This window comes from Schistocerca piceifrons, chromosome 11 (genome assembly GCF_021461385.2).
Source record: "Schistocerca piceifrons isolate TAMUIC-IGC-003096 chromosome 11, iqSchPice1.1, whole genome shotgun sequence".
Taxonomy (NCBI): domain Eukaryota; kingdom Metazoa; phylum Arthropoda; class Insecta; order Orthoptera; family Acrididae; genus Schistocerca; species Schistocerca piceifrons.
The window spans coordinates 31,989,533-32,015,842 of record NC_060148.1 but is presented as its reverse complement, the minus strand read 5'-3'; the positions used below and the strand labels follow the sequence as shown (position 1 = coordinate 32,015,842).

At 44.8% G+C, this 26,310-nt stretch overlaps 1 protein-coding gene and 1 non-coding gene across 2 annotated transcripts in view; both read left to right on the top strand.

The window, feature by feature from the left end:
* The window catches only part of LOC124720045 (histidine-rich glycoprotein-like), a 211,618-nt gene that overhangs the window by 100,013 nt on the left and 85,295 nt on the right, over positions 1–26,310 (top strand). The window contains exons 4-6 of the mRNA XM_047245303.1: positions 6,014–6,430; positions 22,154–22,332; positions 24,218–24,222. Of these exons, the coding sequence (XP_047101259.1) occupies positions 6,014–6,430; positions 22,154–22,332; positions 24,218–24,222 (601 nt within the window). The remainder of the gene's footprint in view (positions 1–6,013; positions 6,431–22,153; positions 22,333–24,217; positions 24,223–26,310) is intronic.
* Trnas-cga lies at positions 3,224–3,298 on the top strand. Its single transcript has one exon. It is a non-coding gene; the product is annotated as a tRNA-Ser (tRNA).

Sequence of the window (26,310 nt, the reverse complement as noted above, 5' to 3'; positions counted from 1 at the left end):
ATGTGTGGCTTATGAGCAGCCGCTCGACCACGAAATGCAAGTTTTCTCACCTCCCGCCTAACTGTCATAGTACTTGCAGTGGATCCTGATGCAGTTTGGAATTCCTGTGCGATGGTCTGGATAGATGTCTGCCGATTACACATTACGACCCTCTTCAACTGTCGACGGTGTCTGTCAGTCAAGAGACGAGGTCGGCCTGTACGCTTTTGTGCTGTACGTGTCCCTTCACGTTTCCACTTCACTATCGCATCGGAAACAGTGGACCTAGGGATGTTTAGGAGTGCGGAAATCTCGCGTAGAGACGTATGACACGAGTGACACCGAATCACCTGACCACGTTCGAAGTCCGTGAGTTCCGCGGAGCGCCCCATTCTGCTCTCTCACGATGTCTAATGACTGCTGAGGTCACTGATATGGAGTACTTGGCAGTAGGTGCCAGCACAATGCAACTAATATGAAAAGCGTGTGTTTTGGGGCTGTCCGAATACTTTTGATCACATAGTGTACGTGAGTGGTAGCTGTGCTCTACATGCATCCGGTTCACCTCCTTGTCTTGCAAGCTGGTGCACTGTACATTATACTACAGAGGCAGCTTTACTATCGAATTTCGCTATCTGGAAATATTCCCTTCTTCATTAAACACGATATTAGAACTGATAACTATATTCTTCAGTTTTAGAAATCTGGGAAACAGTTACTAATATAATATACTATTGGCGACAAATGCTCACTACAACAAATCAAATAAACAGGAGAGTAAAAAGACGGTACTTGATTTTCCTAGGTCTATGCAAGAGGTACTCTGTGTTCTTTGCTTCCATCACTGTCTCACTGCTGGCCTGCATGAAGATTAATTGTAGGCCTGTTAAATGGTGGCTTATGGTGCTGGAATATAATACAAACAAACTAATTACTGAACAAAGGGATCCCTAGTAGGCCTTACCATCTAGAAAAGAGTGGAAAGAAATTCGAATGACCTTCCAGTCCAAGTTCGAATACTGAAGGTGCACATTTATTGACGTGTTATTATCGTGGTTGTACCCTGGGGCACAGTAAAACATTCGTTATCAATGAGAAAAATGCGTGTTCATCGCTTTAAGAACATATAACATCCACGAAAGTTTTTGGCTGCAATTATCCTAAGACATTCACATTTCCACATGCCATTCCTATAGTTAAACATGTATATCAAATAATTCGTATGCTAATATATATATATATATATATATATATATATATATATATATATATATATATACTGGGTGTCCCAGCTATCTTGTCCACCCAAAATATCTCTTGAACAATAACAGCTATTGGAAAACGACTTTCACCGGTATCAATGTAGGGCTGGGGCCCATGAATGTACATATTTGGAAACATTCTAAAACGAAAGCATGTGTGTTTTTTAACACAAACCTATGTTTTTTTAAATGGACCTACTATATTTTTTCTTCAGCAATCCATAGCATGACAAAGCACATACACAATATTCACGTTACATCCCGAGATATTAAGACGCGAAGTTGACGCTTGAAACACCCGACATGCGCTGCTAGAGCACGTCCTGAGGCTCAGGCGTGAACCCCATGCCGCCCGTAATCGCGATGTGATTGACATGTGTAATGACACTTCCATACTTATCAAGAGGTTCGAAACGAATAATACGGTCTGCTGCCATCCTGCTGCGATTACGGGCAGGATGGGGTTCACGCCTGAGCCTCAGGACGTGCGCTAGCAGCGCATGTCGGGTGTTTCAAGCGTCAACCCTCGCGTCTCAATATCTCGGGATGTAATGGGAATATTGCGATGGAATCAATGCCATTGTGTATGTGCTTTGTCATGCTATGGATTGCTGAAGAAAAAATACAGGAGGACCATTTAAAAAAACATAAGTTTGTGCTAAAAAACACATATGCTTTCGTTTTAGAAGGTTTCCAAATTCCAAATATGTACATTCATGGGCCCCAGCCCTACATTGATACCGGTGAAAGTCGTTTTCCAATAGCTGTTATTGTTCAAGAGATATTTTGGGTGGACAAGATAGCTGGGACACCCGGTATATATATATATATATATATATATATATATATATATATATATATATATATATATATATATATATATATATAGTAAGGTGGCTGTAATTTCGCACCTCACAAGCACTCATCCACATACTTTGCCGTGAACTACAACCACAATTAGGTATCATTTGATAGTTTGTACATCGTATATATGAATATTTAAAGGAGACTGACATTGTCACATACGCCTTGTAATTAACTGTTAATGCTTATTGCATGAAAAGTGGCGGAATGTCTTTATTATAAAAACGGCGTAATGAATGATTGCCTATACTAGTAGTGGTTGGAACGCCAGTGGAAATGAAGCGGCACGTGGAACTCAAGCCCTGGGTGGAAGGCCCGCACAGGAGTGTTGGTCCTGCGTAAACACAGCAAGTAGCTCTAGAATGAGATTTTCACTCTGCAGCGGAGTGTGTGGAGATATGAAACTTCCTGGCAGATTAAAACTGTGTGCCCGGACGAGACTCGAACTCGGGACCTTTGCCTTTCGCGGGCAAGTGCTCTACCATCTGAGCTACCCAAGCACGACTCACGCCCGGTACTCACAGCTTTACTTTTGCCAGTACCTCGTCTCCTACCTTCCAAACTTTACAGAAGCTCTCCCGCGAACCTTGCAGAACTAGCACTCCTGAAAGAAAGGATATTGCGGAGACACGGCTTAGCCACAGCCTGGGGCGTGTTTCCAGAATGGGATTTCCACTCTGCAGCGGAGTGTGCGCTGATATGAAACTTCCTGGCAGATTAAAACTGTGTGCCCGGACTTGACTCGAACTCGGGACCTTTGCCTTTCGCGGGCAAGTGCTCTACCAACTGAGCTACCCAAGCACGACTCACGCCCGGTACTCACAGCTTTACTTTTGCCAGTACCTCGTCTCCTACCTTCCAAACTTTACAGAAGCTCTCCCGCGAACCTTGCAGAACCAGCACTCCTGAAAGAAAGGATACTGCGGAGACATGGCTTAGCCACAGCCTGGGGGATGTTTCCAGAATGGGATTTCCACTCTGCAGCGGAGTGTGCGCTGATATGAAACTTCGTGGCAGACTAAAACTGTGTGCCCGACCGAGACTCGAACTCGGGTCCTTTGGAAGGTAGGAGACGAGGTACTGGCAGAAGTAAAGCTGTGAGTACCGGGCGTGAGTCGTGCTTCGGTGGCTCAGTTGGTAGAGCACTTGCCCGCGAAAGGCAAAGGTCCCGAGTTCGAGTCTCGGTCGGGCACACAGTTTTAAACTGCCAGGAAGTTTCAGCAAGTAGCTCTGTTCAAACACAGAAAGTAGCTAGACAGACGTCGTGGCACCTGAGCTCTGGAGCACAATAGAGTGCCGACCGGCCGCTATTGTAGCAGGACCGGAACGATAACCGGGATCTCTGCAAATCTTGGACGCAGGTGAGAGGAACGAAGAAGCGGCACCTCGGAAACCACTCAGGCTGGGTTATTTGCAAGGATATTTACTCAGGAGCGTACCATTGTACGAGTATAGATTTTTCCTCGCAAACTTTCCGCGCTGGACGACAAAATACTAAAATATGGTTGGTCGGCGTTCGGAAGAATCTGTAGAGAGGGAGAATATTCCGTGGTTTCGGGAATATGATTCGTGTTCGGAATTACGGTGGTGGGGAGCCGAGCCTTTCTGGGAGGCCAGTGGTGGAGAGTCGAGGTCTTCCGTTGTGAGCGCCCGTGTGTGACGGTCAAGCTATATCAGCCTTCTTGGTACAGACGGACTTGCTGTCTTTGCTCTCAGTAGAGTTTTTTAGTTAGAACATTCAGTCACTGTACTATTGCGAACCTATACGATTCTGGACTTCACCTCCGGGTTGGAAGTCGTCCTTGAGTATGCAGCGTGCAGTAACTGAGAGCACTTCTTCCACGTATACTTCCGTTGAGACGTTATCTGAACTGCGACCCTGTGGCTGGGAGTTGGCGTTTCTCGTCTGTAGAACACAGAGAGGAGAAAGTATTAGAGTATATTAGTCAGAGGACCGCCTTCTGCCGCCCTAGTGTTTGAAAGAGTTTATTTTGTGGCTGGAGTTCTTCCATCGTCGCGGACGAGTACGAGAACCATCACTTCGACGCACCGGACGCAGAACATACGGTGATGTCGCAAATTGCTTCGGCTTATTAGGGCTATAAAAGCTAAACAACTGTGATCAAGTTAGTTTATTTCCACTGAGGTTTCACACCACCAAAGATCATCTTCGAAAGTAGTTTCTCCTAGTGTTTGGTACGCAGATGATGTCAGTCATTTCGCGTTGGTGATATTAGACTGCGCAGTCATAATATTGGGCAGAGTTGGGCAATTGATTAGTAATTTTAGTTAGGAAATATAGACAATTGTACTTAAAGGGTTGATTTTAATCTATAATAAATATATAAAACAACAACGTTTATCATTTACTAGTATTAGTTGCCTTCATCATTCATTTATGTTTAGATTGTAATTTATATATAAAAAAGAGCATTAAGAGATCCTAAGATCTGCTTCAGGGCCAAGTCATCATTTTAGAGTTTATTATTTTCCGTTGCGCACATTCATTTAAACACCCGCCTGGAGTAGCATCTTGGTATGTATATATTACAGGGTGGTCCATTGATCGTGATCGGGCCAAATATCTCACGAAGTAAGCATCAAACGCAAAAAACTACAAAGAACGGAACTCGTCTAGGTTGAAGGGGGAAACCAGAGTTTTACCAACCCATAATATAATCATGAAAGGGAAGCAATGGTTGGGAAGGGAGTGAGACAGGGTTGTCGCCTATCCCCGATGTTATTCAATCTGTATATTGAGCAAGCAGTAAAGGAAACAAAAGAAAAGTTTGGAGTAGGTATTAAAATCCACGGAGAAGAAATAAAAACTTTGAGGTTCGCCGATGACATTGTAATTCTGTCAGAGACAGCAAAGGACTTTGAAGAGCAGTTGAACGCAATGCCGAATGCCTTGAAAGGAGGGTATAAGATGAACATCAACAAAATCAAAACGAGGATAATCGAATGTAGTCGACTTAAGTTGGGTGATGCTGAGGCAATTAGATTAGGAAATGAGACACTTAAAGTAGTAATGGAGTTTTGCTATTTGGGGAGCAAAATAACTAATGATTGTCGAAGTAGAGAGGATATAAAATGTAGACTGGCAATGGCAAGGAAAGCGTTTCTGAAGAAGAAAAATTTATTAACATAGAGTATAGATTTAAATGTCAGGAAGTCGTTTCTGAAAGTATTTGTATGGAGTGTAGCTATGTATGGAAGTGAAACGTGGACGATAAATAGTTTAGACAAGAAGAGAATAGAAGCTTTCGAAATGTGGTGCTACAGAAGAATGCTGAAGATTAAATGGGTACATCACATAACTAATGATGAGGTATTGAATAGAATTGGGGAGAAGAGGAGCTTGTGGCACAACTTGACTAGAAGAAGGGATCGGTTGGTAGGACATGTTCTGAGACATCGAGGGATCACCAATTTAGTATTGGAGGGCAGCGTGGAGGGTAAAAATCGTAGAGGGAGACCAAGAGATGAGTACATAAGCAGATTCTGAAGGATGTAGGTTGCAGTAGGTACTGGGAGATGAAGAAGCTTGCACAGGATAGACTAGCATGGAGAGCTGCATCAGACCAGTCTCAGGACTGAAGACCACAACACACCAATATAATCGTTTTAGTTTTTGCCCTTCCTGACAAACAAATTTTGCCTCCAATGGGTAAATAACTGTAGGATGGTAGTCACAGAGGAAGTAGGTAGTGATTAGTGAGAATCACTAACCAGTCGGCTCAGACCATGTGATGACCTTTCAAAATGAATTTACCTCACAAACTTGTAGGGTGAGAGGCCCTTCGCCATGCGCCATGCGGTGCTTTGCAGAGTGCGTATGTGGATGTTGACGTAGATGTAGAAGAAGTCAAGTCCAATCATACCAAAAGATCCGTCTGTCTCTCCAGCAGGCTCTTCGGTCGACGAGGAAACGGAAGCTCGGGCCTGACTCGCCACCAGCGGACCTCCACCACCCGCACCTCCACGATCACGACCATGAACACCACCTGCACGATCAAGATCGTGACCAGCGCCACCACGATCATGAGCACGACCACCACCACCACGAGCACGAGCACGACCATGACCATGACCATCAAGCAGAGGGCATGACGAGCCCCGGGTCCCCCTCTCAAGACCACGCAGTGGACTCCCCTGCTGGACTCCACGCGGCAGACCACGACATCCACCTGCAGCAGCAGGGCGTGGTGGGACTGCATCACCAGCACCACGACCACCACCACCATCATCATCACCAGCACCACCACCACCAGCAAAAGTCCTCATCGGGTAGCAGGAGGTCCAAGTCGGCCCAGTCTCTGCAGGTAATTGTACGATTCTACATTAGACCAGGCATTTTATACTGCTGCCCAGTTCTGTTTTAGCATTCAGAAGGAAAGCGTTTCTGTTTGTATCGAAAGTAACAGGCACACCTTGTTATTAGAGCAGGTTAATTTATTGCATTGGCCGTTAAGTCTACATGGGATTGCTTCCTTGTGTACAAGGTAACAGCTGCCAGTCTGCCATGTGGTGGAGTTGAACTTCCAGACAGCGATATAAGAGAAGGCATCAAACCCATTTAAAAGAACTGGAATATGTCGTCATGGTTCTGACGTTTCTTCGATGGACGTATTCTGTTCCTTATCGTCTAATAGCAGGAAACGAAGATGCAGTCCAGATTACAGAGAGTGATAAAAAGATTGGACACAGTCGTCTACCAAAGTAGACTCAGCCAGAAATTTCTATGGCAGAGCTACACACATCACAAAGTTTGGCATCACCTCGATTCCGAGAGTTCCGCAGCCTGCACATAAAATTGGGATAGAGATCAACATCATCATCATTTCCGTCCTTTTTATTGCTCATGAAAACCACACATTGCATGTTATACCACCATACAGCGAGACCTTCATAGGTAGGGGTCCAGATTGCTGTACACGCCGGTACCTCTAATACCCAGTATCTCTTCCTTTGATGCATGCCTGTATTCATCGTGACATACTATCCACACATTCAAAGCACTATTGGTCCAGATTGACCCACTCCTCAATGGCGATTTGGCCTTCAGAGTGGTTGGTGGGTCACGTCATCCTTAAACAGCCCTTTTCAATCTATCCCAGGCATGTTTGATAGGGATCATGTCTGGAGAACATGCTGGCCACTCTAGTCAAGCGTTGCCGTTATCCTGATGGAAGTCATTTACAAGATGTGCACAAAGGGGGCGCAAATTGTCGTCCATGAAGACGACTGCATCACCAGTATGCTGGCGATACGGTTGCACTATCGGTCGGAGGATGGCATTCACGTATCGTGCAGCCATTACAGCGTCTTCCATGACCACCAGCGGCGTACGTCGACCCCACGTAATGCCACCCCAAAACATCAGGAAACCTCCACCTAGCTGCACTTGCTGGACAGTGTGTCTAAGGCGTTACCGGGTTGCCTCCAAACACGTCTCCGACGATTGTCTGTTTGAGAGCATGTGCGACACTCACCGGTGAAGAGAACGTGATGCCAATCCTGAGCGGTCCATTCGGCATGTTGTTGGGCCCATCTGTACCGCACTACACGGTGTCGTGGTTCCAAAGATGGATCTCGCAGTGGACATCGCGAGTGAAGTTGCGCGTCATGCAGCCTATTGCGTACAGTTTGAGTCGTAACACGACGTCCTGTGGCTGCAAGAAAGGTATCATTCAACATGGTGGCGTTGCTGTCAGGGTTCCTCCGAGCCATAATCCGTAGGTAGCGGTCATCCACTACAGTAGTAGCCCTTGGGCGGCATGAGCATGTCATACACAGTTCCTGTCTCTCTGTATCCCTCCATGTCCGAACATCTTCGCTTTGGCTCACTTGGAGACGCCTGGACACTTCCCTTGTCGAGAGCCCTTCCTGGTACAAAGTAACAATGCGGACGCGATCGAACCGCGGTACTGACCGTCTAGGCATGCTTGAACTACAGACAACACGAGTCGTGTACTTCCTTCCTGGTGGAATGTCTGGGACATCGGCTGTCGGACCCCCTCTGTCTAATAGGCGCTGCTCATGCATGGTTGTTTCATCTTTGGGCTGGTTTAGTGACATCACTGAACAGTCAAAGGGACTATGTCTGTGGTGTAATATCCACAGTGAAGGTCTATCTTCAGGAGTTCTGCGAACTGGGGTGATGCAATTTTTTTTTTTTTTTTTTATGTGTGTAGAAGTCACTGCAGCAGTCGCACTAGTGAATACGTCCGTTTCTGACATCTGGCCCCAGCTAGAATTGTCGCCAGTCGACTGAACGAAGTATATGGACTAAAAATTCAATATGCTTCTCCTGTCGCTGGTGGACAAAGTTCCCGAACTGAAACAGAAGATTAAGGAGGAGAAGAAAAACGGAAGACAGAGAGGAAAAGTAAAGAGGATCTTCTAGATCACAGAAGAACCTCATTCTGTAAAAATGCATTTGCTCGTAGATCTTCAGACAGAAAAAAAGAATGAGCCCAGAGTGGGGATATGATTTTGATGATGACTGGATACAGTACAGTAAATGTGAAAAATGATGGGCTGGCATGTGGGCAGTGCGGATTATGAAGGGGTAGAATGTCATCTCTGTTACCACTGCTGGACAATTCCATGTATCAATACTTGTCTGATTCAATGCGTACTCCCATATGCCTGTGTGAGTAAGAGTACACAGTTAAAGATTTCTACCCTTGCCTTTATTTTGTCTGTCTTGGGAATGAAAGTGTATGAGTTTCAACTATAATGAATATGTAGAAGCTTTAATGACAATCTGGTATATCAGCAGTTGCTGCTGTGGTCTTCAGTCCAAAGACGCAGCTCTCCACGATACTCTGTCCTGTGCAAGCATTTCTGCATAACTACAGCAGCCTATCTCAACTAGGACCTGTTTAGTGAACTGATCTTTTGGTCTTCTCACCAATTTTTCCTTCCCTCACGTCCTTCAGTATCCAGCGGCCTTGTCGCTGTGGTAACACCGGTTCCCGCCAGATCACCGAAGTTAAGCGCTGTCGGGCTGGGTTAGCACTTGGATGGGTAACCATCCGATGTGTCGAGCGCTGTTGGCAAGCTGGCTGCACTCAGCCCTTGTGAGGCAAACTGAGGAGATACTTGACTGAGAGGTAGCGGCTCCGGTCTCTTAAACTGACATACGGCTGGGAGAGCGGTGTGCTGACCACATGCCCCTCAGTATCCGCATCCAGTGACGCCTATGGGCTGAGGATGATACGGCGGCCGGTCGGTACCATTGGGCCTTCCAAGGACTGATTTGTTCACGTTCTTCCATCAACAAATTTGCCTCCTTGATACATCAGCATGTGTCCACTTGTAACACTTCCACTGCAATATTACCGACAGTGCTACAGCTCTCCTCTCCAAATCCGATTCTCTATTATTATTCCCCAATCGGCAGATCATAAAGACTAGAGCGATTCAGTTTATCGATTTAGTCAAATAATGATCTACGTGTCCCTTTAGTAGCGAATTATGACTTTGAAAATAAGGTCTTTAAGGGGGAATGTAACGGAAAAGCGTAAACATTTATTTAAAAAATCATTACAGCCATATTGATTGATGTACAAATATAAAATTTTACATGTGTAAAGCAAAAGAGCTGTGTTGTAAGTGAAAAATACAATGAAATATGCAAGATTTACATTATGCCAGAAGTTTGAATTTTTTATTTTTTATTGTCTTTTTTATAAAGAACCGTAACTCAAATTCTAATCATGCAATTAATCTGAAAATTTTATTGTAGGGGCCTGAGAAGTTTACAAGACCACTGAACTACAGTTATTAATTTATGGTGTAAATTATATCATTAACAGAGTTTTTAATTTTGCGCATCGAAAATGAATTTTTTTTCTACATACAATCATCTAAAAAACAGAATAATTGCAGGATCTCGTATTTTTTAGTTCCAGTGAGACAGCAACACGTTGCTAACAGTTCCTGAAAATTTCATAGAATTAGCGCGTATACTTTTTGAGAAAAGGCTTCTAATAACGTAAAAAAATGTAAAACAGACAAAATGATGTTCAAAGATTTTCTTCTCATACTTGTACATGTAAAACGCTTAGCTCAATTTTAAAATTTTCCTTATCCTCCAGGATTCTCTTCTCTCCTCTTTGAATATGCCTGGCCTGTATTTGCAGGTAAGACATTGATCTGTTAGCTTTCTTGACTCTGGTCTCGTCGATGGTGTAAAATGCTGTTGTTGTAAACACACCCAGCCTACATTCTAAGATAAGGACGTAGGGTCAGTTTTGCTTCGAGTGTTCCGAGACTCCTCTGGAACCCAAACTGATATTACCCAAGATCCCTTCTACAACATTACAATGAACGATTAAAAGACATTTATTAGTTCTCATTAACTACGTAGTCTTACCATAACCTCCTGCTTGATCACAAAAAGAAACCTAGTGTGAATCGAATTCCGTCCGCGAAGTGAACTAAGTATTTTGTGTGCTGAATGTTTAAATTTGGTCGCCAGGACACTGGGCCAAAACGTGTATCCTAAGTAAATAAAGAGGGTTTCCTGCTATAACGATATTTTAGAGAAATTTAAGACCTAGATTTCACTGGACAGACGGTGTTTAGTTCTCAAATTGGCAGTGGCGCCGTTATAGCGTGACAGGCTGCAATCCATAGAGAGCAGATAAAATATGTGTCACAAATTTTTGAAAATGTGCTGTTGCAGTTCTCGTGTTATCTGCTGGGAGGCCAGAGTTCCTACATACATAAAGGGAAGAGCGCGGATATTTCTAATCGAAGTTATCCATCTGGCGCACTTCCTGTAAACTTACAAGAAAAACGTACGCCAACTACTACAATATGGATTACTCTCTTGGTACGGCTTTTCAGTTTACTTACTCGGTAAATAGATGCTATATTACGCTTATTTCTGAAACTAAACACGTCATTGGCACCATATTTGTGCCATGTGGTCCGATTTCCAATAACTTGCTTACATCAACAGCAAAACTCTCTTGTACTGATTTTCGTTCGCCTAGAGGCTGTTAGTAAAATTTTAAAATAAAATAAACAATCTATAATCTGATTAATGAAAGGAAAGAAATGTTTGCTTGCGTTATAGCCTATTCTAACAGTCCAGTTAATTAGCGTATATACGTTATTTACAATCTCGCGAAACTTTTTCAACGCTCAAGGCTCTTTCTTCCTTAAAATCTCACAAGAAAACCCTTCATTGTGTCAATAATCTCACAGATCGTTTTCATTATTACTGTAGAAGGATACATCGTATTTCCTTTCTGTTGTGGACTGGCAAGACAGCCAATCCACGAGGACGGGAGGCCGAAGGACACGCGTTTAAGCTCACGCAGGCTGGCGTGAGGTCTGGAACAGGTCAAGGTCTTATAGTAGCAAAAATAGTACGTAGCTTCTAGAATACTTAACTTTAATCCATAATTGGTGAACATCGGTCTGACGGTACATGCATCACAAGATAAATAGCAATTGATAATGGCGCCTTGCTAGGTCGTAGCAAATGACGTAGCTGAAGGCTATGCTAACTATCGTCTCGGCAAATGAGAGCGTAATTTGTCAGTGAACCATCGCTAGCAAAGTCGGCTGTACAACTGGGCGAGTGCTAGGAAGTCTCTCTAGACCTGCCGTGTGGCGGCACTCGGTCTGCAATCACTGACAGTGGCGACACGCGGGTCCGACTTATACTAACGGACCGCGGCCGATTTAAAGGCTACCACCTAGCAAGTGTGGTGTCTGGCGGTGACACCACACTTTCTCCATGCAAGAAGCAAGAACATTCGTAAGAGGAATAATCCAAATATCAGAGTTTCAACATACGAGGGGCGTTTGGAAAGTCCGTGCAAAGTCCGAGAGATGGCACCACCGGCGCGTATCGATGTCATGTTTAGTTAGCAGCATCTTTGGAAAGAACGCACGCCAAGTTTCAGCCATATTGGTCTATTTTTTTTGTGTTCGGCATTCCTGTGAATCAAGGAAGTCGAGTGATTGTCAAAAAATGGATGAAAAACAATTTCGTGTGGTGATTAAACATTACTTTATGAAAGGCAAAACGCCTCAGGAGACTAAAGAGAAGCTTAATAAACACTACGGTGACTCTGCACCTCAGATTAGAACAGTTTATGAGTGGTTTCAAAATTTTCGGAGTCGCCATACGGGCACGTAGGATTAAACATTTAACCGGTTGCACATTCTAGTCAAGACCGTAGCTGCTCGTAAAATTATATTGCTAAAACCCAATAGTGAGAATCTGCAGCAGCTGTGCTCGTGTCACAAGTAAAAAGGGTAGAGTGTTATATTTTTCTTTTGACAGGAGCACAGCTGCTCCAGATTCTGACTATTGCTTTTTAGCTATGTAATTTTACGATTTAGCATCATTTATTGTGATGAAGACACCCACTGGGAGGGGCAAAAAAACCTAGGTCAATGTACCTTCCGTTTATGGGCAACTAGTTGGCTCCTTAATACTATGTTGAAACTAGTGTCCTGTTTGCTGAATAACAGCCATGTTCAAAACTGAAAATATCAAAGAATAATTACCTTTTCATACTTCTATCTACGCCACTCACTTTAAAAAAAAGAAGTTCGCTGGCACACTTTAAGTTTTCTTACTTGCTCAAGGATGTCACTCTCGTGGAAATTCCATATCCTCTCCATCCCAACAGATGATAATATTCTCGTCTGTCACAGATCGTGTGTGTGCCTCTCTCTTTCCACCATTTGGAGTATGAAAGACGAAGTAAAAACCATTTTTGAGTACTACTTCTTCTTTACCTAAACGGTTTAAAACGACTTACTTACTTTCACCTACATCTACATGGATAATCTTCAAATCACATTTAAGTGCCTGGGAGAGGGTTCTTCGAACCACTTTCACAATTCTCTGTTATTCCAATCTCGTATAGTGCGCGCAAACAACGAACTCCTATATCTTTCCGTACGAGCTCTGATTCCCCTTATTTTTATCATGGTGATCGTTCCTCCCTACGTGGGTCGGTGTCACCAAAATATTTTCGCATTCGGACGAGAAAGATGGTGACTGAAATTTCGTGAGAAGATTCCGTCGCAACGAAAAACGCCTTTCTTTTAATGATGTCCAGTCCAAATCCTGTATCATTTCTGTGACACTCTCTCCCATATTTCGCGATAATACAAAACGTGCTCCCATTCTCAGAACATTTTCGATGTACTCCGTCAGTCCTATCTGGTAAGGACCCCACACCGCGCACCAGTATTCTAAAAGAGGGTGGACAAGCGTAGTGTAGGCAGTCTCCTTAGTAGGTCTGTTACATTTTCTAAGTGTCCTGCCAATAAAAGGCAGTCTTTGCTTAGCCTTCCCCATAACATTTTCTATGTGTTCCTTCCAATTTAAGTTGTTTGTAATTGTAATTCCTTGGTATTTAGTTGAATTTACGGCTTTTAGATTAGACTGATTTATCGTGTAACCAAAGTTTAACGAGTTCCTTTTAGCACTCATGTGGATGACTTCACACTTTTCGTTATTTAGGGTCAACTGCCACTTTTCGCACCATTCAGATATTTTTTCTAAATCATTTTGCAATTTGTTTTGATCTTCTGATGAATTTATTAGTCGAAAAACGGAAGCGTCCTTTGCAAACAACATAAGACGGCTGCTCAGATTGTCTCCCTAACCGTTTGTATAGATAAGGAACAGCAAAGGACCTATAATACTACCTTGGGGAACGCCAGAAATCACTTTTGTTTCACTCTATCACTTTCCGTCAGTAACTACGAACTGTGACCTCTCTGACAGGAAATCACAAATCCAGTCACATAACTGAGACGATATTCCACAAGCACTGAATGTCACTGCGAGCCGCTTGTGTGGTACAGTGTCAAAAGCCTTCCGGAGATCCAGAAATACGGAATCGATCTGAAATCCCTTGTCAATAGCACTCCATTTGAATAAAGAGCTAGTTGTGTTTCACAGGAACGATGTTTTCTAAACCGATATTGACTGTGTGTCAATAGACAGTTTTCTTCGAGGTAATTCGTAATGTTCGAACACACTGTATGTTCAAAAATCTTGCTGCATATCGACGGTAACAATATGGGCCTGTAATTTAGTGGTTTCCTCCTACCACCTTTCTTGAATATTGGTGTGACCTGTGCAAATTTCCAGTGTTTGGGTACGGATCTTTCGTCGAGCGAACGGTTGTATATGATTGTTAAGTATGGAGCTAATGCATCAGCATATTCCGAAAGGAACCTGAGTGGTATACAGTCTGGACCAGAAGAGTTGCTTATATTAAGTGATATAAGTTGTTTCACTACTCCGAGGATATTTACTTCTACGTTACTCATGTTGGCAGCTGTTCTCGATTCGAATTCCGGAATATTTACTTCGTCTTCTTTTGTGAAGGCATTTCGGAAGGTTGTGTTTAGTAACTCTGCTTTGGCAGCACTGTCTTCGATAGTATCTCCATTGCTATCGTGCAGAGAAGGCACTGATTGTTTCTTGCCTCTAACATCCTTCACATACGACCAGAATCTCTTTGGATTTTCTGCCAGGTTTCGAGACAAAGTTTCCTTGTGGAAACTATTCTAAGCATCTAGCATTGACGTCAACGCAAAATTTCGAGCTTCTGTAAAAGATCAGCAATGTTGGGGATTTTCCGTCTGTTTAAATTTACCATGCTTGTTTCGTTGTTTCTGCAACAGTGTTCTAACCCGTTTTGTGTACCAAGGAGGATCAGCTCCGCCGTTTGTTAATTTATTTGATGCAAATCTCTCAATTGCTGCCGATACTACTTCTTTGAATTCAAGAAATTAATTTGGAAGGAATGGAATTTGCCCCCCAGGAATTCGTCTCAGTGCATTTTTGTCCTCTTTTTTTGAACAGGTATATTTTTCCTTTTGTTTTTGGAGGATTTGGGGATTACAATATTTAATCTCACTACGACAACCCTGTCTTCACTAATGCGTGTATCCGTTTTGATGTTCGTTATTAACTCAGGATTAAAAATGGCTCTGAGCACTATGCGACTTAACTTCTGAGGTCATCAGTCGCCTAGAACTTAGAACTAATTAAACCTAACTAACGTAAGGACATCACACACATCCACGCGCGAGGCAGGAGTCGAACCTGCGACCGTAGCGGTCGCTCGATTCCAGACTGTAGCGCCTAGAACCGCTCGGCCACTCCGGCCGGCATTAGCCAAGCGGTCTGGGGCGATGCAGTCATGGACTGTGCGGCTGGTCCCGGCGGAGGTTCGAGTCCTCCCTTGGGCATGGGTGTGTGTGTTTGTCCTTAGGATAGTTTAGGTTAAGTAGTGTGTAACCTTAGGGACTGATGACCTTAGCAGTTAAGTCCCATAAGATTTCACACACATCTGAACATTTGATTCTGCACAGCTACTCTAATGGCAGCCGACAGGAAGTTGCTCTCGAATGGGAACCACGAACGTTTGATGACAACGCGGTAAATCAACCGAATCATCCACCGAAAAATACATCTGGTGTGTCAGAGACGGGATTAGTGACAGACAGTACGTGTGTCACATGATAGGAATGTCTTACCGGCGCACGTACTTTGTACGACTGGTAAGTGAGTGACATGTGCCTGTTTGCCCGATGTAGGTATTCGTATGAATGTGAATGTGACCGCTCCCAAGGAAAACGTAATAGTTTGTCACATGAGCTGCAGCAAATGAACGCAGCAGTTTCACAATCACACACTTCCTCTGTCCTCTGTCAAAACATATGTTTTTAACGTTTTTGAAGTTCCGTTCCCTTTTGGAAATCTTGACTCTTGAATGCCTTTTTTGTGACGCAGTTCAATAAAACACCCGTTTATTTGTTGTTTTCATCTCTGCGAGCCATCTGTGTGGATCTCGCCTGCTCTCACTATTCATCACATTTACTTGCGACGGTAATGGAGTCTTACCGCGTGAGTCGTATTCTACACTCAAGAAAATAGTTCAAATGGCTCTGAGCACTATGGGACTTTACATCTGAAGTCATCAGTCCCCTAGAACTTAGAACTACTTAAACCTAACTAACCTAAGGACATCACACACATCCACGCCCGAGGCAGGATTCGAACCGGCGACCGTAGCGGTCGCGCGGTTCCAGACTGAAGCGCCTAGAACCGCTCGGTCACACCGGCCTGCTACACTCAAGAGCCAAATATCGTGCAGGCTCATGCGGGAACGCGGAATTGCCGCAACACGACGTGGCATGGACTCAACTAATGTCTGAAGTAGTGCTGGAGGGAACTGACACCATGAATCCTGCAGGGCAGGCCATAAATCCGTAAGAATACGAGGGGGGTGGAGATCTCTTCTGAACAGCACGTTGCAAGGCATCCCAGATATGCTCAATAATGTTCATGTCTGGGGAGTTTGGTGGCCAGCGGAAAAGTTTGAACACAGAAGAGTGTTTGTGGAGCCACTCTGTAGCAATTCTGGACGTGTGGGGTATCGCCTTGTCCTGCTGGAACTGCCCAAATCTGTCAGAATGCACAGTGGACATGAATGGTTGCAGGCGATCAGACACGATGCTTGCATACGTCTCACCTGTCAGTCTTATCTCATTTACTTTCGACGGTAATGTATTCTTACCACATGGCTTATATTCTATAAATAGCGAGTAGTGTGACAACTGCCAAGACTACAGAACTAAACTATACTCTGTCCGAACAGGCCATGAAGGTCCAACGGTACCTACCGGCCACCATGTCATCCCCAGCCCACAGACGTCACTGGATGCTGATACGAAGGGTCATGTGGTCAGCACACCGCTCTCCTGGCCGTACGTCAGTTTACGAGACCGGAGCCGCTACTTCCTCAGTCCTCCTCAGTTTGCCTCACAAGGGCTGAGTGCACCCCGCTTGCCAACAGCGCCCCGCAGACCGGATGGTCACCCATTCAAGTGCTAGTCCAGCCCGACAGTGCTTATCTTAGTCCTGCTGGGGTGGCACTTGGATGGGTGTCTATCCGGTCTGCCAAGCGCGAGAGAGTTTCGAACACGGCTGACCTGCTTGATAGTCTAACACCATCACCAAACACCCACGACGGCATTGCTATTTTGACTGCTCTTTATTTCACTTCTTGTTGTTGGAACGGTCACTGTTTCTATTTTGCTTTTTTTTCTGTTCAGTGCACCTTCTTCCTGTTTTCATCCTTGATCCGTGTTTTTGACGGGCTATATGCTGGGCCATCTTACCTCTGAATCTGAGGGGAATGCGATGGTGTGGCGGTAAAGCAGCCCTTGCAGAGGGCCACCCTCAGAATGATTGTTCAGTATGCTGTTCTTCTTCTTCTTGTTCTTCTTCTACATGATCAGGTCCAGTGGACCGCACGCTGTTACGTTTCCTCCTCCACTGTATTCTGTCAAATGGCTTTGAGCACTATGGGACTAAACATCTGTGGTCATCAGTCCCCTAGAACTTAGAACTACTTAAACCTAACTAACCTAAGGACATCACACACGTCCATGCCCGAGGCAGGATTCGAACCTGCGACCGTAGCAGTCGGGCGGGTCCGGACTGAGCGCCTAGAACCGCTAGACCACCGCGGCCGGCTGTATTCTGTCCATTGCTGCTACCCGCCATTCGTCCACATCTATTGACACTTGGTTTAAATCTTCATGGAGACCATCCCTCCAACACTTCTTCGGTCTCCCTGGGGGTCTCTTTCCTGTAGGTGTGAAATCCATGAGCTTCCGTGGCCATCTGTGATCTTCCATCTGGGCCACATGGCCAGCCCACTGGATTCATTTGGCTTTGACAGTTCCTGCTATGTTGGGATGCTGGCATAGTTCCTCATGGTCCTCAGCTTGTGTCTGATCCTGCATTCCTTTGTGTCCGAAGATCTCCGGAAGCACTTTCCTCTCAAAAACGCGGAGCTTATGTAAGTTCTGTTTCCGGATACTCCATGTCTCACAGCCATATAGAACAACAGGCTGGATCAGGGTTTTGTATAGTCGAATCTTGAACTGTCTCGAGAGATATATGGACCGAAGCAGTTGTGCTAGGCCGTGGTAAGATCGGTTTCCTGCTTGAATTCTGGCATTGATCTCTGCTTCACATGATGAGTTCTCAGTGAAAAGTGCCCCTAGGTATTGAAATTCACGCATTCTCTTGTAGGACTGGTCTCCCACCTGTACTAATTGCAGATGACCAGCGGCCTGACCTTGACCGCGTGTCATAACGAGGTACTCTGTCTTGGCTTCGTTTTAGCCCGAACTTACTGGCAGCATCCTTTAGTACTCTCGTCATTTGCTCCTTACTCACAGATGTCGTCTGCAATGGTTAAGTATTCCAGAGTCTTTCCTTCGATTTCAATCCCTTCTTTCTCTTGGAAGGTCTCCCGTAGGACCTTCTCGAAGGCAAAGTTGAACAGGACAGGGGACAACCCATCTCCTTGCCTGACGCCTGTGACAGTGTCAAATTTCTCAGTTACGCGATTTACATCTACATCTACATCTACATTTATACTCCGCAAGCCACCCAACGGTGTGTTGCGGAGGGCACTTTACGTGCCACTGTCATTACCTCCCTTTTCTGTTCCAGTCGCCTATGGTTCGTGGGAAGAACGACTGTCTGAAAGCCTCCGTGCGCGCTCGAATCTCTCTAATTTTACATTCGTGATCTCCTCGGGAGGTATTACTAGGGGGAAGCAATATATTCGATACCTCATCCAGAAACGCACCCTCTCGAAACCTGGCGAGCAAGATACACCGCGATGCAGAGCGCCTCTCTTGCAGAGTCTGCCACTTGAGTATGCTAAACATCTCCGTAACGCAATCACGGTTACCAAATAACCCTGTGACGAAACGCGCCGCTCTTCTTTGGATCTTCTCTATCTCCTCCGTCAACCCGATCTGGTACGGATCCCACACTGATGAGCAATACTCAAGCATAGGTCGAGCGAGTGTTTTGTAAGCCACCTCCTTTGTTGATGGACTACATTTTCTAAGGACTCTCCCAATGAATCTCAACCTGGCACCTGCCTTACCAACAATTAATTTTATATGATCATTCCACTTCAAATCGCTCCACACGTATACTCCCAGATATTTTACAGAAGTAACTGCTACCAGTGTTTGTTCCGCTATCATGTAATCATACAATAAAGGATCCATCTCTCTATGTATTCGGAATACATTACATTTGTCTATGTTAAGGGTCAGTTGCCACTCCCTGCACCAAGTGTCTATCCGCTACAGATCTTCCTGCATTTCGCTACAATTTTCTAATGCTGCAACTTCTCTGTATACTACAGCATCATCCGCGAAAAGCCGCATGGAACTTCAGACACTATCTACTAGGTCATTTATATATATTGTGAAAAGTAATGGTCCCATAACACTCCCCTGTGGCACGCCGGAGGTTACTTTAACGTCTATAGACGTCTCTCCATTGATAACAACATGCTGTGTTCTGTTTGCTAAAAATTCTTTAATCCAGCCACACAGCTGGTCTGATATTCCGTAGGCTCTTACTATGTTTATCAGGCGACAGTGCGGAACTGTATCGAACGCCTTCCGGACGTCAAGAAAAATAGCATCTACCTGGGAGCCTGTATCTAATATTTTCTGGATCTCATGAACAAATAAGGCGAGTTGGGTCTCACACGATCGCTGTTTCCGGAATCCATGTTGATTCCTACAGAGTAGATTCTGGGTTTCCAAAAACATGATACTCGAGCAAAAAACATGTTCTAAAATTCCCATCTTTACCTTTGCATGCGTTTCGCTGATATAGATCTTTATCAGATTGATAAGTTTCTCTGCCATACCAAACTCCCTTAAACAGCTGAGCAGCCTCTTGCGATGTATAGAATCACAAGCTTCTTAAAATCAACGAATAAGATATGCAAATCTTTACCATATTCACCCAGCGTCACAGTGAGCTGCCAGAGATTGAAGATGTGATCTACTGTTGACCGCCCTGGCCGGAAACCTCCCTGGTACTCCGCAATCACCGATTCTGCCACTGGCTGAATTCAAAGTATGAGGTAATACTGTTCCTGGAGAACTACGTCTATACAGGGTGGTCCATCGATCGTGACCGGGCCAAATATCTTACGGAATAAGCATCAAACGAAAAAACTACATAGAACGAAACTCGTCTAGCTTGAAGGGGGAAACCAGATGGCGCTATGGTTGGCCCGCTAGATGGCGCTGCCATAGGTCAAACGGATATCAACTGCCGTTTTTTAAATAGGAACCCCCATTTTTATTACATATACCAGTAGTACGTAAAGAAATATGAATGTATTAGTTGGAGCACTTTCTTCGCTTTGTGATAGATGGCGCTGTAATAGTCACAAACGTATAAACACGTGGTATCACGTAACATTCCGCCAGTGCGAACGGTATTTGCTTCGTGATACATTACCCGTGTTAAAATGGACGGTTTACCAACAGCGCAAAAGGTCGATATCGTGTTGATGTATGGCTACTGGGATCAAAATGCCCAACGGGCGTGTGCTATGTATGCTGCTCGGTATCCTGGACGACATCATCCAAGTGTCCGGACCGTTCGCCGGATAGTTACGTTATTTAAGGAAACAGGAAGTGTTCAGCCACATGTGAAACGTCAACCACGACCTGCAACAAATGATGATGCCCAAGTAGGTGTTTTAGCTGCTGTCACGGCTAATCCGCACATCAGTAGCAGACAAATTGCGCGAGAATCGGGAATCTCAAAAACGTCGGTGTTGAGAATGCTACATCAACATCGATTGCACCCGTACCATATTTTTATGCACCAGGAATTGGATCGCGACGACTTTGAACGTCGTGTACACTTCTGCCGCTGGGCACAAGAGAAATTACGGGACGATGACAGATTTTTTGCACGCGTTCTATTTAGCGACGAAGCGTCATTCACCAACAGCGGTAACGTAAACCGGCTTAATATGCACTATTGGGCAACGGAAAATCCACGATGGCTGCGACAAGTGGAACATCAGCGACCTTGTCGGGTTAATGTATGGTGCGGCATTATGGGAGGAAGGATAATTGGCTCCCATTTTATCGATGGAAATCTAAATGGTGCAGTGTATGCTGATTTCCTACGTAATGTTCTACCGATGTTACTACAAGATGATTCATCGCATGACAGAATGGCGAAGTACTTCCAACATGATGGATGTCCAGCACATAGCTCGCGTGAGTTTGAAGCGGTATTGAATAGCATATTTCATGACAGGTGGATTCGTCGTCGAAGCACCATACCGTGGCCCGCACGTTCACCGGATCTGCCGTCCCCGCATTTCTTTCTGTGGGGAAAGTTGAAGGATATTTACTATCGTGATCCACCGACAACGCCTGACAACATGCGTCAGCGCATTGTCAATGCATGTGCGAGCATTACGGAAGGCGAACTTCTCGCTGTTGAGAGGAATGTCGTTACACTTATTGCCAAATGCACTGAGATTGACGGACATCATTTTGAGCATATATTGCATTAATATGATATTTACAGGTAATTATAATGTAACAGCATGCGTTCTCAGAAATGATAAGTTCACAAAGGTACATGTATCACATTGGAACAACCGAAATACAATCTACAAACGTACCTACGTTTCGTATTTTAATTTAAAAAAACCTACTGTTACCAGTTGTTCGTCTAAACTTGTGAGCCATATGTTTGTGACTATCACAGCGCCATCTATCACAAAGCGAAAAATGTGGTCCAACTAAAACATTCAGATTTCTTTGCGTACTACACGAATATGTACTAAAAATGGGGGTTCCCATTTTAAAAAAACGGCAGTTGATATCCGTTTGACCTATGGCAGCGCCATCTAGCTGGGCAACCATAGGGCCATCTGGTTTCCCCCTTCAAGCTAGACGAGTTTCGTTCTTTGTAGTTTTTTCGTTTTATGCCTATTTCGTGAGATATTTGGCCCGGTCACGATCAACGGACCACCCTGCATATGCTCACGTCTTCAAAAGCTGTTGTAAAATTGTGCTAAAACGGAGGAGCCAGGGGAGTCCCTGTCTTTACAGAACACCGGTACGGATACGAGATGCTTCTGAAATGCCTGCTACGTATGTTTTTTTTGCAGGAGCTTCAGCAGCAGCGAGTGATGGCGAACGTGCGCGAGCGCCAGCGCACGCAGAGCCTGAACGAGGCGTTCGCGGCGCTGCGCAAGATCATCCCCACGCTGCCGTCGGACAAGCTGAGCAAGATCCAGACGCTCAAGCTGGCCGCCAGGTACATCGACTTCCTGTACCAGGTGCTGCAGCAGGCCGAGCACGACAGCGCCGGCGGGGGCGGCGGCGGGGGCGGAGGCGGGGGCGGCGCCGGCGGCGGGGGCGGGCCGGCGCTCGCCTGCCACCACGACGGCCCGCAGCTCTGCGACCCGGCCGTGGATAGCGGTGAGTACTCTCCGCCACGCACCGCAACGGCACAGCCCGTCCGCCCCTTGGGCGACAGCCCCTTGTAATGCCACGCCCCACACGTCATACCTTCCACATCGGGGCCCACGAGACATACGGGCTCCGCAACGAACTAGTTGCCACGCCCAACATACACTACCGGCCATTAAAATTGCTACACTACGAAGATGACGTGCTACAGACGCGAAATTTAACTGGCAGGAAGAAGATGCTGTGATATATTTATAGCAACATCATGGTCGCATCCGTGTTTGGCGATATGGCGGTGAACGCACATTGGAAGCGTGTATTGGTCATCGCCATACTGGCGTATCACCCGGCGTGATGGTATGGGGTGCCATTGGTTATACACCTCGGCCACCTCTTGTTCGTATTGACGGCACTTTGAACAGTGGACGTTACATTTCAGATGTGTTGCGACACGTGGCTCTACCCTTCATTCTATCCCTACGAAACCGTACTTTTCAGCAGGATAATGCGCGACCGCATGTTGCAGGTCCTGTACGGGCCTTTCATGATACGGAAAATGTTCGACTACTGCCCCAGCGAGCACATTCTCCAGATCTCTCACCAACTGAAAACGTCTGGTCAATGGTGGCCGAGCAACTGGCTCGTCACAATACGCCAGTCACTACTCTCGATGAACTGTGGTATTGCGTTGAAGCTGCATGGGCAGCTGTACCTGTACATTCCACCCAAGCTCTGTTTGACTCAATGCCCAGGCGTATCAAGGCCGATATTACGGCCAGAGGTGGTTGTTCTGGGTACTGATTTCTCAGGATCTATGCACCCAAATTGCGTGAAAATGTAATGACATGTCAGTTCTAGTATAATACAGGGTGATTCAAAAAGAATACCACAACTTTAAAAATGTGTATTTAATGAAAGAAACATAATATAACCTTCTGTTATACGTCATTACAAAGAGTATTTAAAAAGGTTTTTTTTTCACTCAAAAACAAGTTCAGAGATGTTCAATATGGCCCCCTCCAGACACACGAGCAATATCAACCCGATACTCCAACTCGTTCCACACTCTCTGTAGCATATCAGGCGTAACAGTTTGGATAGCTGCTGTTATTTCTCGTCTCAAATCATCAATGGTGGCTGGGAGAGGTGGCCGAAACACCATATCCTTAACATACCCCCATAAGAAAAAATCGCAGGGGGTAAGATCAGGGCTTCTTGGAGGCCAGTGATGAAGTGCTCTGTCACGGGCTGCCTGGCGGCCGATCCATCGCCTCGGGTAGTTGACGTTCAGGTAGTTACGGACAGATAAGTGCCAATGTGGTTGATTGTGGAATTTGCAGCTCTCTGCTAGCTCTGCAAGTCGATTTTCCTGGGGTGCGAACAAATGCTTGCTGGATGCGTGCTACATTTTCATCACTCGTTTTCGGCCGTCCAGAACTTTTCCCTTTGCACAAACACCCATTCTCTGTAAACTGTTTATACCAACGTTTAATACACCACCTATCAGGAGGTTTAACGCCATATTTCGTTCGAAATGCACGCTGAACAACTGTCGTCGATTCACTTCTGCCGTACTCAATAACACAAAAAGCTTTCTGTTGAGCGGTCGCCATCTTAGCATCAACTGACGCTGACGCCTAGTCAACAGCGCCTCAAGCGAACAAATGTACAACTAAATGAAACTTTATAGCTCCCTTAATTCGCCGACAGATAGTGCTTAGCTCTGCCTTTTGTCGTTGCAGAGTTTTAAATTCCTAAAGTTGTGGTATTCTTTTTGAATCACCCTGTATATTTGTCCAATGAATACCCGTTTATCATCTGCATTTCTTCTTGGCGTAGCAATTTTAATGACCAGTAGTATATATATATATATATATATATATATATATATATATATATTATTAGTATTGATCTGTACTTAATGTCATATTCGAAAGAAAGAAACTTAATGGAGGTTGACTGTCGCCGTAAGGTGTTGTGGACGGTGCACCTTCCTGATATTCATCTTGACGTTCTTGTCAACCTGTAAACTTGCTAACTATTTTGTCTTTACATGGGCTGTGCCTGCCTTGATGTTATAAGTGACTGTTTGATAACCAATTTTTTAACGCGCCTACGCGCACATTTAAATTTATGGGAGAACTTAGTGTGTTTCCCTGCCTGTTGAACTCTAAGTATTGTGCAAAAAACTAAATCAGTTGTTTGTTATTGTTCTAGTGCTATTATCTGTCAAGTGTAACATGCGACATTTTCTTGTTGTGTCATCAAGTGTTACAATAAATGCAAATTGCAGTGAACCGATGCGCTATTTCAGTTGTTCCCCTGATTTCCTATCTCCGCATTTGTTAATCTAAACCCATAATATTTAATTGTTCAAATATTGGATGGAGGTGCGTGTGTTCCACTACAGTTCTTCCGGAGTCAGCGTTTACAACGAACGTCATCTGCAAATGCTATCCGTCCGCTCAAGTTACCGCTGCAGTGTAACTTCTGTACTATGGGCTCCAGTGTATAAAGACCCTGTCGCTATTCCCTCCAGGCCCGCTATGTTAGGTAGCAGTCTCTCCTTACTTTTCAAACAAACTTTTCGTAGAAATAATCTCATTAAACAATTCCCCCAGGGATATTATGATGACTATTTCAAGTGACAATATCGATTTCTTAGGGGTCACAAATTATAATTTCTTCTAACACTCAGTAAACGTTAACACTTTTGATAACATACAGTATTTCAGTCTACATGCCACGGTTTGCTACCGATTACTTCCACAACTTAAGGAACGACCGATCACTGCACGGACACGCTATAAAAGCATTAAGACGGCTGCCGAGCAGTGCCGAATATTCAAGCTAGAATAAAGATAGTAACTGTTCTCGAAAGAACAGATACCATTGACGACCGTGCAGCTTCCTAGAATTAATGATAATTAAATGAGGGACTCAGCTGCCGACAGATGTTGTTGATATACCTCGATGGACACAGCTGAAAATCTGTGCCCTAACCGGGACTCGAACACAGTACCTCCTGCTTACAGGGCAGACGCTCTGTCCACCTGACCCACCGAGGACAAAAATGAATAGCGCGACTGCAGGGACTTATCCCTTGCATGCTTTCCATGAGACCCCCCCATTCCCAACGGTCCAAAACCTACATACGTAATGTATACGATACTGCGCAAAGAGTTTGACAGAGCACTGAAAGACCTGAGTCGAAACAAGGCCCCGGGAGTAGACAACATTCCATTAGAACTACTGACGGACTTGGGAGAGCCAGTCCTGACAAAACTCTACCATCTGGTGAGCAAGATGTATGAGACAGGCGAAATACCCTCAGACTTCAAGAAGAATGTAATAATTACAATCCCAAAGCAAGCAGGTGTTAAAAGATGTGAAAATTACCGAACTGTCAGTATAATAAGTCACAGCTGCAAAATACTAATGCGAATTCTTTACAGACGAATGGAGAAACTGGTAGAAGCTGACCTTGGGGAAGATCAGTTTGGAATCCGTAGAAATGTTGGAACACGTGAGGCAATACAGACCCTACGACTTATCTTAGAAGAAAGATTGAGGAAAGGCAAACCTACGTTTCTAGCATTTGTAGACTTAGAGAAAGCTGTTGACAATGTTGACTGGAATACTTTCTTCCAAATTCTGATGGTGGCCGGGGTAAAATACAGGGAGAGCGAAATGCTATTTACAATTTGTACAGAAACCAGATGACAGTTACAAGAGTCGAGGGGCATGAAAGGGAAGCAGTGGTTGGGAAGGAAGTGAGACAGGGTTGTAGCCTCCGCCCCTGGTAGCCGAGTGGTCAGGGCGACGGAATGTCATACCTAACGGTGCGGGTTCG